This window comes from Heteronotia binoei, chromosome 8, assembly GCF_032191835.1.
Source record: "Heteronotia binoei isolate CCM8104 ecotype False Entrance Well chromosome 8, APGP_CSIRO_Hbin_v1, whole genome shotgun sequence".
Taxonomy (NCBI): Eukaryota; Metazoa; Chordata; class Lepidosauria; order Squamata; family Gekkonidae; genus Heteronotia; species Heteronotia binoei.
Window position 1 is genome coordinate 119,773,891 of NC_083230.1, and position 16,599 is coordinate 119,790,489.

Genomic DNA, 16,599 nt, shown 5'->3' on the forward strand with positions numbered 1-16,599 from the left:
TTCCCCATTCCACCCTGCCCCTCCACCCACACATATTTTTGAAATGGGATTACATTGTGAAAGTTTTTAGAATGGAATACTGAAAGGTATTTATGCTGAAAAATTGCAAACTGCACTTAGGAGCACGCAAACAACATAATTCTTGGGTCTCAAAGCAGTAACCAGAGATGGGAGTACTTCCCAGATGAACTACTGAAATTTGGACTGCATTTAATTACTTGAACAGTACAAAAACACAGCAGTTTTTAAAACAAAGGTTCCCTGTTTCTTAACTAATGTATAAAATCAACTGCTTTAACCAAGAAACTCTTTAAATAGACCAAGAAACTCTTACGATCTACTGTACAAAAAAAGCAGCAACTGATTATATTATACAGAACATTCACAATTATTTATTCTCTGTTGTGTCTGCCCTGACCCCTCAAGACAAGATACTCAAGAACATCAAACTGCTAATGCCGCCATAAGAAAATGACTTACTGCACGCAAATGACCTCTGAGCATTGGGTGAGTGTATTTGTGGATATAAATTTAGTTTTGCTTTTATTTTTGTTTCTTGATTCTTTTCAGCATCTTTGCATAAATGTGTTTCAGTTCCAGATTATCGAAGTATATTGATCAGAAGAAGTTATTAACCGAAACACGAAATTTTACCTGGGAACCGCGCTATCAATAGTACTTCTCTTCAATATCCGAAACCTTTCTACAGAACATTCGTAGCATCATTTAATATCCTATCTATTTTTGCAAGGAGAAGTCTGTGTGTCAGCAAAAAACTACTTTTTTGGACTCTTTTATGGACTCTTATGTGATGGACTTTTCTACCTCATACTGAATTCTTTATTGTTGTTTTGTTTATATAAATATAGTTGTTTTGTGAATGACTTTAAGTGCTCTATTGAAAGAGTGGTTTAGTTCTCTTAAGTAATTTTCATTTCATAATTAAGATTATACTGAATCAGACCCTTGGTCCAACTCAGACTGGCAGCGGCTCTCCAGGGTCTCAAGCTGAGGTTTTTCACACCTATTTGCCTGGACCCTTTTTAGTTGATGCCAGGGACTGAACCTGGGACCTTCTGCTTACCAAGCAGATGCTCTGCCACTGAGCCACCGTCTCCCTGCCCCAAAACAGGCTAGCCAGCTCCTGACCCTTTAAACAGAACATATGAACATATGAAGGTGCCTTCTACTGAATCAGACCCTTGGTCCATCAAAGTCAGTATTGTCTACTCAGACCGGCAGCGGCTTTCCAGGGTCTCAAGCTGAGGTTTTTCACACCTATTTGTCTGGACACCTTTTAGTTGGAGATTCCGGGAATTGAACCTGGGACCTTCTGCTTACCAAACAGACGCTCTGCCACTGAGCCACTAATTTGAAAAGAGGAGCTAAATGCTCACCAATACGAATCGTAGCCTTTCCTTTCCGACCGTTCCCTAGGACCACCGTTCTCTTTTTGTGTTTGTTTTTAACATCTTTTGAGGATGGAGATAGAAGCCACTTGTACTGGAATGTCAGGGAAGGGGAAGAAAACACAAAATATTTTAGGTGACTGAACTTGATTTCCAAGTTTTTTTTACTCCCACCAATCCCAAAGGTTAGGCAGGCAGCATTAACTTTTAATCAAAACCAATATGTATATGTATTCCACACTGATATGCATTTGCAGACCCTACAGCTCATTTTGTCATTAATTCTTAAGAGGAGCCATTTTCTCATGCCGTAACCACTAAGTGTACTCAGGAGTCTATGGTGAGGTCTTTTGGAGGTCCAAAGATATAACGTCTACCACATGGGTGTCAAACATGCGACCCAAGGGCCGAATCAGGCCCCCGGAGGGCTCCTATTAGGCCTCCGAACAACTGGCTCGTCTGCTTCCTCCTCCCTCTCTCTTGCTTCCTTCTGCATCTCAGCTTGCTTTGCAAGGCTTGCTCAATTGCACAGGAGCTACAGAGCAAAACCTCTATTTTCTCCATTGGTAGAGGCTCCTCCCCCTCCTAGTCCCCCTGGGGAGGGAGGGAAAGAGCCAGAGCTTCCTGGGCCCAGTTCCCTGGATCCCATGGGAGAAATACAAAGAAAGCAACTTTAAGACCAAAAAAGTGCTAATGTTTTAAGCATGTTTTAAGTTTTAAAAAAAATCTTTAGTCATGTTTGTGTCCTTTAAAAAGTCTACATCTCTGCTACCTAATCTTAAATAGGTACACACATGGCCCGGCCCAACACGGTCCAGCGCGGCCCGACAAGGTCTCATTTATGTCAGACCCCACCCTCATAACAAATGAGTTCGACACAACTGGTCTACCAGATCAATCTTATCCACATGCTTGTTAACGCATTCAAAGAACTCCAAAAACCATCCCCTTTGCAGAAGCCTTGCTGCTTTTCCTTCATCACGCTTTGTCCCTCAGTGTGCTCAATAGGTCTATCTTTCATAACAGTTTTTACCAGGAACAAATGTTAGACTAAGTGGCCCGTAATAACCCCTTTTTAAAAACTGGTATGATGTTTGCTGCTTTCCAGCTAACTTTAGCAAAAGGTTACATATACCGGTTAGTAAATCAGCAATTTCATATTTGAGTTACTGAAGAACCCTCAGGTCTAGGCTGTCTGAAACGGTTGACATATTAAAACATACCTCCAAGTTTGCTCCATTTGCATTCACGAGAACCTTTTCAATTACAGCCTTCATTAAAGCATGATCTGTAAAGAAGCATTGATAAAGATGTTGGAACGTTGCATGATTTAGCACTTAAAAAACTCAAAAACAGTAAACCCATCACCTCTGCTATGTTATTTGCCAGGTTCTCTTCCCTCATTCTGATTACTGCTGAATAAAGAGAACTATGCAAGAAGCCTCCATGGTTTGTTATAGTCATGCCATAGGGGCTACACACATTTCTCTCCCTTGGTGTTACAGAGTTTTGTTGTTGTTCAGTCGCACAGTCGAGTCTGACTCTTTGCGACCCCATGGACCAAGTCACCCCAGGCCCTCCTGTCTTCCACCATCCTCCGAAGCCTGCTCAAATTCGTGTTTGTTACATCAGTAGTGCTGTCCAGCCATCTCATCTTTTGCCATCCCCTTCTTTTGCCTTGTCTTTCCCAGCATCAGGGTCTTCTCCAGGGAGTGCGCCCTTCTCATTTGAGTTTCAGCTTCAGCATCTGACCTTCCAGGGAACAGTCTGGGTTGATTTCCCTTAGGACTGACTGATTGTATCTTCTTGCAGTCCAAGGGACTCTCAAGAGTCTTCTCCAGCACCACATCTCAAAAGCATCTATTCTTCTGCGCTCGGCCTTCCTTATGGTCCAGCTCTCACAGCCATACGTTACTACAGGGAATACCATCGCTTTGACTATGCGGTCTTTTGTTCGCAGGGTGATGTCTCTACTTTTTATTATACTGCCCAGGTTCGCCATAGCTGTCCTCCCAAGGAGCAAACGTCTTTTAATTTCATGGCTAGTCACCATCTGCAGTGATCTTGGATCCCAGAAATGTGAAGTCTGTCACTACTTCCATGTCTTCTCTTTCTATTTGCAAAGGTGTGATGGGGCCAGATGCCATGATCTTAGTTTTTTTGATGTTGAGTTTCAAGCCTACTTTTGTGCTCTCCTCTTTCATCCTCAACAAGAGGTTCTTTAGGTCCTCCTCACTTTCTGCCATTAGAGTAGTATCATCTGCATATCTGAGGTTGTTGATGTTTTTCCTGGCAATCTTAATTCCGGCTTCTGCTTCATCCAGGCCAGCATTCCACATGATGTACTCTGCATATAAATTAAATAAGCAGGGTAACAATATACATCCTTGTTGAACTCCTTTTCCTATTCTAAACCAATCAGTTGTTCCATATCCCGTTCTGACAGTTGCTTTTTGACCTTTATATAGGTTTCTCAGGAGACATGTGAGGTGGTCTGGTACTCCCATCTCTTTAAGGACTTGCCACAGTTTGTTGTGATCCACACAATCAAAGGCTTTAGCGTAGTCAATGAAGCAGAAATAGACGTTTTTCTGATACTCCCGTGCTTTCTCCATAATCCATCGAATGTTGGCAATTTGATCTCTAGTTCCTCTACCTCTCCGAAACCCAGTTTGAACTTCTGGCAGTTCCCGATCTACATACTGCTGAAGCCTGACTTGTAGGATCTTTAACGTGACCTTGCTGGCATGTGAAATGAGTGCAATGGTGCGATAGTTTGAACATTCCTTGGCATTACCCTTCTTTGGTATTGGAATATAAACTGATCTTTTCCAATCCTGTGGCCACTGTTGTGTTTTTCAAATTTGTTGACATAATGTGTGCATCACTTTAACAGCATCATCTTTTAGGACTCTGAATAGCTCAACTAGGTTACCATCATCTCCACTTGCTTTGTTGTTAGTAATGCTTTCTAAAGCCCATTTGACTTCACACTCCGGGATGTCTCGCTCAAGGTCATCGATTTCACCGTCATGGTTGTCCGGGACATTGAGATCCTTCTTGTAGAATTCTTCTGTGTATTCTTGCCACCTCTTCCTCAATCAAACAGGTGCAACTCAATCAGACATTTATCCTGCAAAGACAGTACTGAACCTCTAGAACTCGACGAAATGAAGCTGGGAGTCAAATTCTCAAAACAGGGTCCAAAACCAATTTATTTAAACTCCCATTATTAACCTTAATATTAACCATAATAATAATAAAGCACATTAAAGTCTCTTTTCCCATTCCAGGATAGTGAAACAAAAAACGTACATACCCACTAATGGATTTTTTCTAATGTCCAGCACCACTAGTGTTGTGTTGGTCTTAAGGGCATCCAAGAGCGATCTTGCCCCATCATTGGAAATTCCACATTGCTGCAAATCTAGTGCTAGAATATTAAAAGAGGGTAAAACATCACCAAACAGCATAATATATTTACGTTCAACCATAACACCTACGCAAATATCCATTATTTCAGTGAACAATTACTGCCGAGTGTATAAATATTAAAACTTGGGAATTTTTCTCAGCATCCAACTATGTGAAACATATACATATTTTTGTCCATTGAAACCCATTGGTCAGTCACCTTGTCATTCATACTCATTGCCCTTCAGGACTGTCAAATATACAAGTATCATAGAAAGCCGGTTTGGTGTAGTGGCTAAGTGTGCAGACTTTTATCTGGGAGAACTGGGTTTGATTCCCCACTCCTCCATTTCCAGCTGCCGGAATGGCCTTGGGTTAGCCATAGCTCTCTTATCTGGGAGAACCGGGTTTGATTCCCCCCTCCTCCACTTGCAGCTGCTGGAATGGCCTTGGGTCAGCCATAGCTCTCTTATCTGGATAACCGGGTTTGATTCCCCACTCCTCCACTTGCACCTGCTAGCATGGCCTTGGGTCAGCCATAGCTCTGGCAGAGGTTGCCCTTGAAAGGGCAGCTGCTGTGAGAGTCCTCTCAGACACACCCACCTCACAGGGTGTCTGTTGTGTGGGAGGAAGATAAAGGAGATTGTGAGCCGCACTGAGACTCTCAAGATTCGGAGTGGAGGCTGGGATATAAATCCAATCTCATCATCACTTGCATTATGAATGCTGACATACCATCTCACTCTTCCAATATCAACTATTTTATTCATTGTTGGCCCAAGGAAGAAGACTGCAGATTTATACCCTGCCCTTCTCTCTAAATCAGAGACTCAGAGCGGCTTACAATCTCCTATATCTTCTCCCCCCACAACAGGCACCCTGTGAGGTAGGTGGGGCTGAGAGGGCTCTTCCAGCAGCTGCCCTTTCAAGGACAACTCTTGCGAGAGCTCTGGCTGACCCAAGGCCATTCCAGCGGCTGCAAGTGGAGGAGTGGGGAATCAAAGCCGGTTCTCCCAGATAAGACTCAGCATACTTAACCATACATCAAACTGGCTCTCAAGACATCAGTGCAAAAGTTCAAGGGTAGTGAAATGTTTCTTAGGCTTTATTTTCCTCAGCGTTTTGCTCTTATAAATAAAAGTTTATTGCTTTGATTAAACCAGTGGGCTGCATGTCTACAGGGAAGAACTGCACGCACAGAGGATGCAATATTTTTGTCTATGTACATGTATTCTAAGATATGAATGAGTGGTGGCACTGAGTGATTGAACAGTGTTTGAATCCCAATCCGAATAGCTCCGTGTGAGTGAAGGCTGATTATAAGGGGGGAGGGGGCTACCCTGTCTGCGGATGTCTCCGGAACTAAGAGAACGCACCACATTTTAAAAAGGATATAGAAAAGCTGGAATGGGTCCAGAGGAGGGTGACGAAGATGGTGAGGGGTCTGGAGATCAAGTCATATGAAGAAAGATTGAAGGAGCTGGGCATGTTTAGCCTGGAGAGGTGATAGGATCACCATCTTCAAGTACTTGAAGGGCTGTCATAGAGAGGATGGTGTGGAATTGTTTTCTGTGGCCCCAGAAGGTCGGACTAGAACCAATGGGTTGAAATTAAATCAAAAGAGTTTCCGGCTCAACATTAGGAAGAACCTCCTGACCATTAGAGCAGTTCCTCAGTGGAACAGGCTCCCTCGGGAGGTGGTGGGCTCTCCTTCCTTGGAGGTTTTTCAACAGAGGCTAGATGGCCATCTGACAGCAATGAAGATCCTGTGAATTTAGGGGGGAGGTGTTTGTAAATTTCCTGCATTGTGTAGGGGGTTGGACTAGATGACCCTGGACGTCCCTTCCAACTCTGGTTCAAAGATTTTAAAAGAGACAAGTGAGTGTGATGACCTGACATACATAAAACCCATAACTTAAAGAAGAGATTGTAGAAGGTGGTAGGCACTCCATGTTAGTGGAGAAGGGGCGCCACAAGGAGTACGGAGGAGTGATTTGTGATTGCGTCAGGCTATGTAAAACAGTGGTCTATCAATATCAGAAGACGTGAACTGAGCTATTACTCACATTAAACATTAAAGGATCATGCTGGAGCCTGAAATCTCTTATTCTACAATAGGAATTTGGTCTTCAGAAATATGCAGAAATTCCAGTATCTAAGGCGAAGGTACTATCCTCCCAGAAAGGATACCACACAGCTCCTGAAATAATGAATCCCTCTACTCACACATGTACACACCTACCTTTAAGCCACAAGTCTTCTGCAAGGTATCCTGCTAGGAAAGTAGCTCCTTGGTCACCAATAAGCGTGTTGCAGTTAAGAGTGATGCGTCTCAAGCCAGCCATGCAGTCTAAATCAGGTGTCCTGTATCGCAAGCTCTCCGCCCAAGCTTCACCGTGTCTTTTAATTGCCTGGTGCTTTGAAATACAAGACCATTAAGAAGAAGAGGGAGAAGATGGAAGATTTATACCCCACCCTTCTCTCTGAATCAGAGACTCAGAGCGGCTTACAATCTCCGATATCTTCTCCCCCCACAACAGACACCCTTGCAAGGAGAGTGGGGTTGAGAGGGCTCTTTCAAGGACAACTCCTGCGATAGCTCTGGCTGACCCAAGGCCATTCCAGCAGCTGCAAGTGGAGGAGTGGGGAATCAAACCCGGTTCTCCCAGATAAGAGAGCTCTGGCTGACCCAAGGCCATTCCAGCAGCTGCAAGTGTAGGAGTGGGGAATCAAACCCGGTTCTCCCCGATAAGAGAGCTATGGCTGACCCAAGGCCATTCCAGCAGCTGTAAGTGGAGGAGGGGGGAATCAAACCCGGTTCTCCCAGACAAGTCTGCACACTTAACCACTACACCAAACTAGCTTTCAGATTTAAAGGGGGTGGGTGGGTGCTGAAAAGGTTACGGTCAGAAGAAATAAATTTTATTGCCAACTATAGCAGTATTTCAAATAATATTTAACACGTATGGGAAGGAGTTATTTATTTCCAATTCAATTTACTGTCTCAATATATCAATTGCTAACATTATTTAAAGAACTCCTGTTCAACCTTAACGGCTTTTCTTTCTCCTGCATCACAAGCAATATAAACACCAAGTTAATTCAAAAAAATGTAAAACTCAGTAATGAGAATATGAACATTTTACTGTTGCCAGAAATAGGAATACACACTTAAAGACAGAATATCTTTCAAACTGCAATATTACACTAGCTGGTGAGCAAGTCACTCGGAGCGCAAAGAGTCGTAAAGCTGCAGTACTGCAGTCTGAACTCTCTGCTCACGATTTGAGTTCAATCCCGGCGGAAGCTGGTTTCAGATAGCTGGCTTCAGGTTGACTTAGCTTTCCATCCTTCTGAGATTGGTAAAATGCGTACCCAGCATGCTGGGGCGAAAGTGTAGGTGACTGGGGAAGGCAATGGCAAACCACCCCATTTTAAAAAAAAGTCTGGTGTGACAAAGTCGTGATGCAACGTTACCCCAGAGTCAGAAATGACTGGTGCTTGCACAGGGGACTACCCTTTTTAAAAAGGTTATTGTAGAAATGAAGGAACGGCTTCTGCACATGTACCATGATTTATAGTTGCTCTTAATTTTAAAATAGCTAGTAATGTTCCAAGATGAAACTCTCTTAACAGGTAGGCTAATAATCTGGATTTAACAAAACAGATGATGCCTTGCACAAAAGGTTTTTAAGTGTAACATCCAAATCTCGTTAGCATTCATATACAAAAAAAAAACTTTAGCATCGATCATATTACAAAATTATCAGAGGCACTTCTGCCAAAGGAAGTTTTACCTTTAAGACACTGCCTATGTGTTCCACTCCCCGCCAGGTCAAACTGCACCCCGTCAAGTCTATCGCTCTGATGCAGGCTGAATTCTTGACACTTCGACAGATTACTGGAAATGAAAATTAATCGCAGCATTGAAATAACTATGGGTGCACCTTAGATAGTTTAACATTAAACACACCATAAAAGAAATCTAAGTACAGTGTTTCACAATTTCAGGTCTTAATCCATTTGCTCCTATGCTAGTCACCTTGTCATACTACTGGGGGAGGGGTCCTACTCTACTGGAGGATCTGATTTATAAGAATTGCTTGTAATGACAAACATACATATTAAGCTACCCTAGTATGCAACAAGGAACCCTGTGGCGCAGAGTGGTGAAGCTGCAGTACTGCAGTCCAAAGCTCTGCTCACGACCTGAGTTCGATCCCAGCGGAAGCTGGTTCAGGTAGCCGGCTCCAGGTTGACTCAGCCTTCCATCCTTCCGAGGTCGGTCAAATGAGTCCCCAGCTTGCTGGGGGGAAAGTGTAAAAGACTGGGGAAGGCAAGGGCAAACCACCCCGTAAAAAAAGTCTGCCGTGAAAACGTTGTGAAAGCGACATTACTCCAGAGTCAGAAACGACTGGTGCTTGCACAGGGGACTACCTTTACCTTTATAGTTTAATATGTAGATAACATATTATTAGGGCTTTTTTTGAGCAGGAATGCACAGGAATGCAGTTCCAGCTGGCTTGGCATCAGGGGGTGTGGCCTAATATGCAAATGAGTTCCTGCTGGGCTTCTCCTACAAAAAAGCGGTGTGAAACAATGGTGATGTCAGGGGTGTGGCCTAATATGCAAATACATTCCTGCTAGGCTTCTCCTACAAAAAAAGCCCTGCATATTAGTCAGGTGGGGAAACTAAGGTGGACTGTAAAATGCTACAGAAAGACATCTATAAACTGGATGAGTGGAAAACGTGGCAATTGAAGTTCAATAAATGTAAGGTGCTCGCTGGAATTTAAAAAAAAATTCCTAACTTCAAATATAAGGTTGAGAATGAGAAGGAATGAGATCTTCGTGAACAGCTAGATGTAAATGTCAATTCAATACGCAGCAGTGGTGAAAAAAAGCAAATTCCACGTTTGGGATCATTAGCAAAGCGACTGAAAATGAAACTGCCAATATTTTAAGGATCCTATCCAGATCAATGGAGCAGCCTAAGGACTACAAAAATTGCTACAAATTAGCAAAGTGTTCATAGAGTTGGAAGGGACCTCCAGGGTCATCTAGTCCAACCCCCTGCACAATGCAGGAAACTCACAAACACCTCCCCCTAAATGAACAAGTTCTTCATTGTTGTCAGATGGCCATCTAGCCTCTGTTGAAAAAACTCCAAGGAAAGCGAGCCCACCACCTCCCGAGGAAGCCTGTTCCACTGAGGAACCACTCTAACGGTCAGGAAGTTCTTCCTAATTTTGAGCCAAAAACTCTTTTGATTTAATTTCAACCCACTGGTTCTGGTCCTACCTTCTGGGGCCACAGAAAACAATTCCATACCCTCCTCTATATGACAGCCCTTCAAGTACTTGAAGATGGTGATCGTATCACCTCTCAGCCACCTCCTCTCCAGGCTAAACATGCCCAGCTCCTTCTAAGAACTTACACCAGAAGAAACTAAAGATTTTAACAAAGCATTGTAATTCCATTTCAAACATGGAAAATACTTCAGCATATCAAAGGAAATACATGTTGGCTAAACAGTGGTAACACTGAGTGTCCTTATTACCAGTTTGGTGTAGTGGTTAAGTGTGGAGAGCCAGTTTGGTGTAGTGGTTAAGTGTGCAGACTCTTATCCGGGAGAACCGGGTTTGATTCCCCACTCCTCCACTTGCACCTGCTAGCATGGCCTTGGGTCAGCCATAGCCCTGGCAGAGGTTGTCCTTGAAAGGGCAGCTGCTGTGAGAGCCCTCTCCAGCCCCACCCACCTCACAGGGTGTCTGTTGTGGGGGAGGAAGGTAAAGGAGATTGTGAGCCGCTCTGAGACTCCTCGGAGTGGAGGGCGGGATATAAATCCAATATCTTCTTCTTCTTCTTAATAAAACTATATTAGAATAAACCAGCATTGATTACAGCCAGAAAATATACACAACAACCACACAGTTTACTAGGTCCATTTTGTTCCTTTTTTTTCCTTTAGAAAATTTAAAACTTACTTTCCAAGCCTCCATCGCCAATTGGTGAGTGTGCCAGAGACAGGTGCTCTAAAGACGATGTGTTCACCAATCCCTTTAAAAGAAAGTACGTATTTTTAAACGGAACTGCAGCGTTGCCCTGAAAACGCACATGAATTACAATTAAATAAACTTACTTTTCCCAATAATATTAAGTCTCTTTCCCTTAAAAGCAGCCCCTGAAGTTCCAAATTTCTCAGGACACTGGATATCATCAGGCATCCTTTGATTGCTTTACAGAGTTGGCCAGACAGGTCTTTGGATCGAACTGCTGGAATTCTTCTTTTGAAATAAGTTCCCTGTCTTTCAGCACCTATGAGACAATAGCAAGCCAAATTATCTTCAACGTTAGAAAAATGTACATGTGCAATGTATGCATCATACATCATAGGCCAATGATGTCAATAACACCGAAGCCGATGTTGTTTACTTAGCACGCTAATTTTGCTTACCACACTGTCTTTTCTTGGCAGTCAAATGAAATGTCAATTGAGACAGTGTGGCGAAAGGCGTCCCAAACGTAGCTCCTCCTATTGCTTTCGTTGCTAGAGACGTTAATACAAATGAACAAGGTATTCTACTGAAAAACACGCAGGCAAAATTCAAAAGGGAAGTAACCACAATCCATATTTTTTTTTCAGAACTACAGAGCCAATCAAATCAAATCAATTTAACAGTTAACTCTAGGATGCTAAAAAAAGTTGCCATTTACCTAAGAATGGTCCAGTTTGACCATCTCTACATAAATTCTATACCAGGGGTGGCCAAACTTGCTTAGAGTAAGAGCCACATAGAATAAATGGCAGCTGTCTGAGAGCCGTAAGAGGGAAGGAAGGAAGGAAAATAGATGGGATAGAGTGAGGAGAGAGGGAGAGATGAAAAGAAAGCCTTTGGCTGGCTTGGCGAAATGATTTAAAGAGACAGATGCCTTCTCCAAGCCAGCCACCTTGGGGGAGGGGGCTTTTGAGAGCCACACAACCTGTGCAAAAGAGTCACATGTGGCTCCCGAGCCACAGTTTGCCCCCCCCCCGTTCTATATTGTGGTGACAAACACTTTTTTAAAAGGAAGCCCACAAATCAAAATCACTTATTGCAGCTAGCAATGGTATGAAGAATAGCATAAAGGTCTCTACCTGAATCTCCATGTCCCTGGTGGTACAAGGTTCTTATGGCAATAGAAGTCAAAGTCTTGTTGTGTCTGACGGCGTTTAGAAGGGGTGCCCAATCAGTAGCTTTGATACGATCGGCATTTATATCAAGAACATCATGGAGCTTTCTCGCCTTCACAAACGATAGAGGCGCACACCCATGAAGTGCACAGAGATGCTCATAATAAGAGTAAAAATCCAAACTGCACTGTCTCCTTATTTTCACTGAGTCGATCATTTCTAGATATTGCACCAAGCGAGCATCCAAACTAAGATGAAAAAAAAACAACCAAATTAAATTATTATTTAATATACAATATTTTTCAGATGCTATACTAAACTCAAGAGAACCACAGCCCTACACAGGATTTCTCCAAGACAGGACCCTGGGTGATGTGGCCATAAAAAGGTAAAGGAAGTCCCCTGTGCAAGCACCAGTCGTTTCCGACTCTAGGGTGACGTTGCTTTCACAACGTTTTCACAGCAGACTTTTTACGGGGTGGTTTGCCATTGCCTTCCCCAGTCATCTACGCTTTCCCCCCCAGCAAGCTGGGGACTCATTTTACTGACCTCGGAAGGATGGAAGGCTGAGTCAACCTGCAGCTGGCTACCTGAACCCAGCTTCCGCTGCGACTGAACTCAAGTCGTGAGCAGAGGACTTCGACTGCAGCACTGCAGCTTTACCACTCTGTGCCACGGGGCTCTTGATGCTGCCATACTCCCTTCCCATTTCTCTCATTCAGGGAGAAGAACCAGAAAAGTCTGCACTTAGGTGTGGAGCTTGCTTTTAATTTCAAAGGATTAGTGAAGAACTTTAAATAAATGCAAAAATCACTCGATTCATTTCTCCATAGCTTGGGGGGGGGCCCGGGGAGCCAGGCTGTTCTATTAACCCCCTCTTCCCTATGTAGGGCCCCTCCGTTGGAGGGCCTGCAGGACCAGCGAGGGGGAGAGTGGCAGATAAGAGAGCAAGAACAGCAGCACAAAAGACGGGGACAGAGAGAGCGGCAAAGAGAGAGACATAACGGCAGCACGAAAGGCAGGGACAGAGTAAGAAAGCAGCAGAGCAAGAGAGAGAGAGCAGCGCAAAAGACGAGGACAGAGAGAGTGGCAGCGAGAGACAGAACGGCAGCACGAAAGACAGGGACAGAGTAAGAAAGCAGCAGAGCAAGAGAGAGAGAGCAGCGCAAAAGATGAGGACAGAGAGAGTGGCAGCGAGAGACAGAACGGCAGCACGAAAGACAGGGACAGAGTAAGAGAGCAGCAGAGTAAGAGAGAGAGAACAGCAGCACAAAAGACGAGGACAGAGAGAGTGGCAGCGAGAGACAGAACGGCAGCACGAAAGACAGGGACAGAGTAAGAGAGCAGCAGAGTAAGAGAGAGAGAACAGCAGCACAAAAGACGAGGACGGAGAGAGTGGCAGCGAGAGACAGAACGGCAGCACGAAAGACGGAGACAGAGTAAGAAAGCAGCAGAGCAAGAGAGAGAGAACAGCAGCGCAAAAGACCAGGACAGAGAGAGTGAAAGAGAACGGCAGTGCAAAAGAGGCAGACTGAGAGAACGGCAGAGTGAGAGAGAGAAACAACAGCAGCGCAAAAGACAGGGACAAAGTGAGAGAACGGCAGAGAGAGAGTGAGAGAGAAAGGCAATGTGAAAGACAGTGGGACAGTGAGAGCGGGAGAGCGGGAGAGAGAATGGCAGTGCAAGAGAGAAGGGGACAGTGAGACAGTGGCAGAGACACAGAAAGCGGGAGAGCGAGAGAGCAAAAGCCAGAGAGAGAGTGTGCAAGACAGAGCTGGGGCCAGGTGGGCTGACCACTGGAGGGAAGAAGCAGCCAACCCACGCAACCCCACCTCCCCAAATTTTTCAGCTCCTGAGCCCCTCCCACCCCAAATTTTCTGGCTATAGGCCTGCCCTACACTAGAAGGGAATGGAAAATCAAAAGTCTGCTTTCTTCCCAAATACAATTCCAGCAGTCAGGAAACATCTGGACATGACTGTTAGAGGTTTTTTATATAGCAGAGAAAACTTTACAGTATTTTATTTATGGCCTCCAATTAAAACTTGACTTTCTCCCCAAATGGTTTTCAATCAGGCTTTGGAAGAATGTCATATTTTTGCACTACATTAAACCACAGAAATCTATTCAAAGATAAGTGTAGTTACAGTACATTCATATTAATCATAAAGCTATCACAAGAAAAAAATCCATTACGATATATACCAGGGATGGCCAAACTTGATTACTGTAAGAGCCACAAAGAATAAACATCAGATGTCTGAGAGCCGCAAGACACGAATGCCAGCTGTTTGAGCGCCAAAAGATATCAGGGAGGGAGGGGTGGAAAGAAAGCAACTTTAACTTTAAATGCATTATCCAAGCCACCAGCTGGTTTGGCTTCAAGAAGTGATTTAAAGAGAGAAATACATTCTCCAAGCTGGCCAACAGGAAGGGAGGAAAATGGGGAGAGAGGAAGAGATGGAAAAAAAGCAACCTTAAATGCATTGCCCAAGCTGCCAAGTCATTTAAAGAGACAAATGCCTTCTCCGAGCTAGCTGATGGGGCGGAGGGGCTTCAAGAGCCACACAATATGCGTGAAAGAGCCACATGTGGCTCCCGAGCTGCAGTTTGGCCACCCCTGGTATATACAGTGTGCTTCCCCATTAGGAAACTAATTTCAAGCCCAGACACAAATAAACAGCTGACCAACTCATATTCCCAGGCCATCTTTTAATACATACAGATACAGATTCAACAGTTCACTCATGTACTCAAAGGAGCAGCTCCTCAAGGACCTGTATGTAAACTTTTCAAATCCTATGCACTTCAAGGCAGGATTTTCTGCCCTTAAGGCATTTACTCTACCTCTGATGCAGTTTTCCCTCCCCTGCCTATGCATCCAAAGAAAAAGCAACATGGTGTAGAGAAGGGGTGGCCACACTTGCTTAATGTGAGAGCCACAAAGAATGAATATCTGATGTTTGAGAGCCACAAGACACAAATGTCAGATGTTTGAGGGAGGGAGGGAGGGAGGGAGGGAGGGAAGGAAGGAAGGAAGGAAGGAAGGAAGGAAGGAAGGAAGGGAGGAAGGGAGGGAGAAAGAGAGAAAGAAAGAGAGAAAGAAAGAGAGAAAGAAAGAGAGAGAGAAAGAAAGAGAGAGAAAGAAAGAGAGAGAAAGAGAGAGAGAAAGAGAGAGAGAAAGAGAGAGAGAGAAAGAAAGAAAGAAAGAAAGAAAGAAAGAAAGAAAGAAAGAAAGAAAGAAAGAAAGAAAGAAAGAAAGAAAGAAAGAAAGAAAGAGAGAGAGAGAGAGAGAAAGAAACTTTAACTTTCTAATGCATTCTCCAAGCCACTGGCTGGCTCGGCTTGAAGAAGTGATTTAAAGGGATAAATGTCTTCTCCAAGGTGGCCAATGTGGCAGTGGGGGCTTTGAGAGCCACACAATACACGTGAAAGAGCCACAAGTGACCCCCGGGCCACAGTTTGGCCACCCCTGGTACGGAGTGCCATCGACTACAAAAACCAACCAAAGCCTTCCCCAGAAGAGAAATACTTCACTCAGGCCAAACTTTACCCGCTGAACCCCTTTCCCCACCAACTCACGATTCTTTTAAACCTGCTAAAAAAACATCCCCCCGATTCTGCATCCGAACTCACAGCCCACTTTCTCTATACTTAGGACCGCTCGCCATTCCTTGCTATTGTCTGGTGAAGTGTGCTTGGAGCACACGAAAGCTTCCATTCTGACTAAAACTTGGGTCTTAATAGGTGCGAACTTGGCTCCTGCTTTGTTCCTTCCCCACCAAGTTCACCTGCAGCGGACTCCTGCAGCCCCCGCCTAGGAAAAAAAAGGGACCCGAGAAGAGGAGAAAACCAGCGGATGCCAATCAACGTAACCAGGGCGACCCCCTCGCGCCACGCTCAACTCCACCCCCCCCCCTCCAACGCCTTCCCTGGTTCACCCACCGCTCCCCTCCTGCGCGTGCAGCCGTTCCCTTGGTTTCTCAGCCGCCTCCCCCCGGGCACGCCAACCACTTCCCCCACGTGACCCAGCAAGCGAGCCTTCCGATTGGTTGCCCACAAATAAGCGGTTGGGCTCCAACGACACACCTCCTTTCTTTCACTCCTCCCGCCAAAAATGGGCTTACGTTGCTTACGCCTAAGGTTGCCAATCCCCAGGTGGGGGCAGGGGATCCGCCCTCCCTTCAGGGTCATCAGAAAGTCTGCCAGGAATTCTGTTCTTCCCTATGGGGCAGGGGTGGGGAACAGTGGCTCTCCAAATGTGTTGTTGTTTTTTGCCTACAACTCCCATCAGCCCCAGCCATTGGCCATGCTGGCTGGGGCTGATGGGAGTTGTAGGCAAAAAAAAAAAATCTGGAGCGCCACTGACTTATTCCCATAGGAAATAATGGAGAATTGATCTGCGAGTATCTGGGGCTCTGGAGGGGCTGTTTTTTGAGGCAGAGACACCAAAATTTCAGTATAGCATCCAGTGCCTTTCTCCGAAATATCCCCCAGGTTTGAAAAAGATTGGACCAGGGGGTTCAATTCTATGAGTCCCCAAAGAAGGTCCCCCTAGCCTTCATTATTTCCTATGGAAGGAAGGCATTTAAAAAGTGTGCGTT

The 16,599-nt window shown here is 44.6% G+C and overlaps 1 protein-coding gene across 1 annotated transcript in view; it reads right to left on the minus strand.

Moving 5' to 3' along the window:
- Positions 1–15,978, minus strand: part of CEP78 (centrosomal protein 78) — a 29,450-nt gene extending 13,472 nt beyond the window's left edge. Inside the window, exons 1-9 of the mRNA XM_060245999.1 lie at positions 15,941–15,978; positions 11,962–12,245; positions 10,966–11,141; positions 10,811–10,883; positions 8,621–8,724; positions 7,066–7,240; positions 4,729–4,842; positions 2,633–2,697; positions 1,398–1,503 (exon numbers count right to left, since the gene is read on the minus strand). Of these exons, the coding sequence (XP_060101982.1) occupies positions 1,398–1,503; positions 2,633–2,697; positions 4,729–4,842; positions 7,066–7,240; positions 8,621–8,724; positions 10,811–10,883; positions 10,966–11,141; positions 11,962–12,214 (1,066 nt within the window). The 5' untranslated portion in view covers positions 12,215–12,245; positions 15,941–15,978. The remainder of the gene's footprint in view (positions 1–1,397; positions 1,504–2,632; positions 2,698–4,728; positions 4,843–7,065; positions 7,241–8,620; positions 8,725–10,810; positions 10,884–10,965; positions 11,142–11,961; positions 12,246–15,940) is intronic.
- Between the last annotated feature and the right edge of the window lie 621 nt (positions 15,979–16,599).